The 2,500-nt window shown below is 48.2% G+C and overlaps 1 protein-coding gene across 2 annotated transcripts in view; it reads right to left on the bottom strand.

Annotated features, from left to right (window-relative positions):
• Window positions 1–2,500, bottom strand: part of LOC134436140 (signal transducer and activator of transcription 5B-like) — a 139,019-nt gene that overhangs the window by 47,944 nt on the left and 88,575 nt on the right. For both annotated transcript variants that reach the window (XM_063185196.1, XM_063185203.1), the window contains one exon: window positions 1,371–1,545. In XM_063185196.1, the coding sequence (XP_063041266.1) occupies window positions 1,371–1,545 (175 nt within the window). The remainder of the gene's footprint in view (window positions 1–1,370; window positions 1,546–2,500) is intronic.

Raw genomic sequence — 2,500 nt, 5'->3', positions numbered from 1 at the left:
TGTTCAGTTGCTCTCTGTGTGTGTGTGTGTGTGTGTGTGTGTGTGTGTGTGTGTGTGTGTGTGTGTCTGTGTGTGTGTGTGTGTGTGTGTGTGTATGTGTGTGTGTGTGTGTGTGTGTGTGTGTGTGTGTGTGTGTGTGTGTGTGTGTGTGTGTGTGTGTGTTTGTGTGTGTGTGTGTGCGTGTGTGTGTGTCTGTGTGTGTGTGTGTGTGTGTGTGTATGTGTGTGTGCGTGTGTGTGTGTGTTTGTATGTGTGTGCGTGTGTGTGTGTGTTTGTGTGTGTGTGTGTGTGTGTGTGTGTGTGTGTACGCGCCCGTGTGTGTGTGATATATGCTACAAATAGTCTAGATCGTTAAAACTCAACGAAGCTTCTAAAATACCAACCACTGTGCACTGCTTTAAACAACTGCAATTACTCATGTAAAGTAATTGTGCTCATTTTTGGTAGTCTGGGCCATGTGCATAAACTATGTTTGCGTGTTCTACAGATCTGTGGACTGACAAAAAGAAGGGCCAAGCAATTCACACATTTTTGCTTAATATCTTGCATCATTGGGAGCCTCTTCATATGGAAACGCAGGTGCCACCTTTATCCTTAGGACATTGTGAACAGAAGATTATAGTGCTGTATTGGACTCCTTTTAAACCAAATTTGGATTGTGCCACGATAATTGTATATCTGTCAATCCAAATAAAGAAGTAAAATGTGTGTGTACATGTGTACGGCCATGTGTACATGTGTGTGATACCCTGTATGCGCAGGCTCTCCTGGTACTGTATGTGTGTGTGTGTGTGTGTGTGTGTGTGTGTGTGTGTGTGTGTGTGTGTGTGTGTGTGTGTGTGTGTGTGTGTGTGTGTGTGTGTGTGTGTGCGCGCGTGCGTGCGTGCGTGCGTGTGTGTGTGTGCCCATGTGTACATGTGTGTGTTACCCTGTATGCGCAGGCTCTCCTGGTACTGTGTGTGTGTGTGTGTGTGTGTGTGTGTGTGTGTGTGTGTGTGTGTGTGTGTGTGTGTGTGTGTGTGTGTGTGTGTGTGAGTGTGTGCGTGCGTGTGCATGCGTGCGTGTGTGAGTGCGTGCGTGCGTGCGTGCATGTGTGTGTACATGAGTACATGTGTACATGTGTGTGTTACCCTGTATGCGCAGGCTCTCCTGGTACTGTATGTGTGTGTGTGTGTGTGTGTGTGTGTGTGTGTGTGTGTGTGTGTGTGTGTGTGTGTGTGTGTGTGTGTGTGTGTGTGTGTGTGTGTGTGTGTGTGTGTGTGTGTGTGTGTGTGTGTGTGTGTGTGTGTGTGTGAGTGTGTGCGTGCGTGCGTGTGCATGCGTGCATGTGTGTGTGTGTGTGTGTGTACATGTGTCCATGTGTGAGTTACCCTGTATGCGCAGGCTCTCCTGGTACTGGATGATGAAGTACTCCTGGTTGTGCTGCAGCTTGCGCAGGTCGTTCTCCGTGTCTTGGGTCATCACCCGCAGCTCGTCAAACAGCTGGTTGATCTGCTGATACTTCTGGGACATGCTGTCCATCAGCCCACTCACCGGGGAGCTCGACTGCCAATCACAACAGAGGACACACTTGAGTGACACCCCCTTTCAACCAATCCCCCCAAGCTGCATTGATAAGAATAAACCAAATTGCTCAACATGACGGCCAATGAAAATACACACACGTGCACCGCCCTGGGTGATATCCCATGCCAACCAATCATTAACGAGAACAAACTGGATTGCTTGGTTAGTGAGCGTGAGAGTGTGACGCTATGGGTGCGTTCCAATATGCGACCTTGCGTCCTCCACTTGTGCTTGTGGCCTCGTACCAGGAAGTAATACGTCACGATGACATCACTGACAATAGCATTACATTTCAATATCTCGCAATAGCTCAATTGTAAAGTCATTTTCTCATTTGCAAACTGGATGGTGAATGAAGAATAGTCCCCCAAAAATTGTTTTGGCTAGGCAGACAGCGGGGAAACTTAATTGCTTTCTCCACAGAGGTGGGGCCAGAAGGCGGGGGCGAGGCCATATCACTAGTGGAGGAGGCAAGGTAGCATATTGGAATGCACCCTAAGTTCCTCGAAAGCAAGCCGTCTCTGACTCAGCAGCTCTACTGATTGCGGCACTGTGTTGAAGTGTGTTGGTTTAGCGCAGGGGTCAGGAACCTGTGGCTCTAGAGCATTGTTTCTCAAACTTTTTCAGACCGAGGACCACTTTGTTCCCCCCAAAAATGTTCAGGGACCACCTGTCAACGAAATTGACATTTGACGGGTGCTAATTTGACACTGCTAATTTCGATGCAGATCACGATTGCAAGCCTGTATTATTGTGGTGAAAATATGACTTCAGCTATGTTAAGGTCTGTAATACTGTTACAAATACAGTCTTCTGCTAGCTTGTCTTGGAAAAGTAGGAGTCCCCTCGCGGACCATCTGAGCTCTGTCGCGGACCCGTGGACCCCGGACCACACTTTGAGAATCACTGCTCTAGAGCCACATGTTGCTCTTTT

The sequence above is a fragment of the Engraulis encrasicolus genome, chromosome 2 (assembly GCF_034702125.1).
Source record: "Engraulis encrasicolus isolate BLACKSEA-1 chromosome 2, IST_EnEncr_1.0, whole genome shotgun sequence".
Classification (NCBI taxonomy): domain Eukaryota; kingdom Metazoa; phylum Chordata; class Actinopteri; order Clupeiformes; family Engraulidae; genus Engraulis; species Engraulis encrasicolus.
This window is presented reverse-complemented; position numbering and strand designations above follow the sequence as displayed.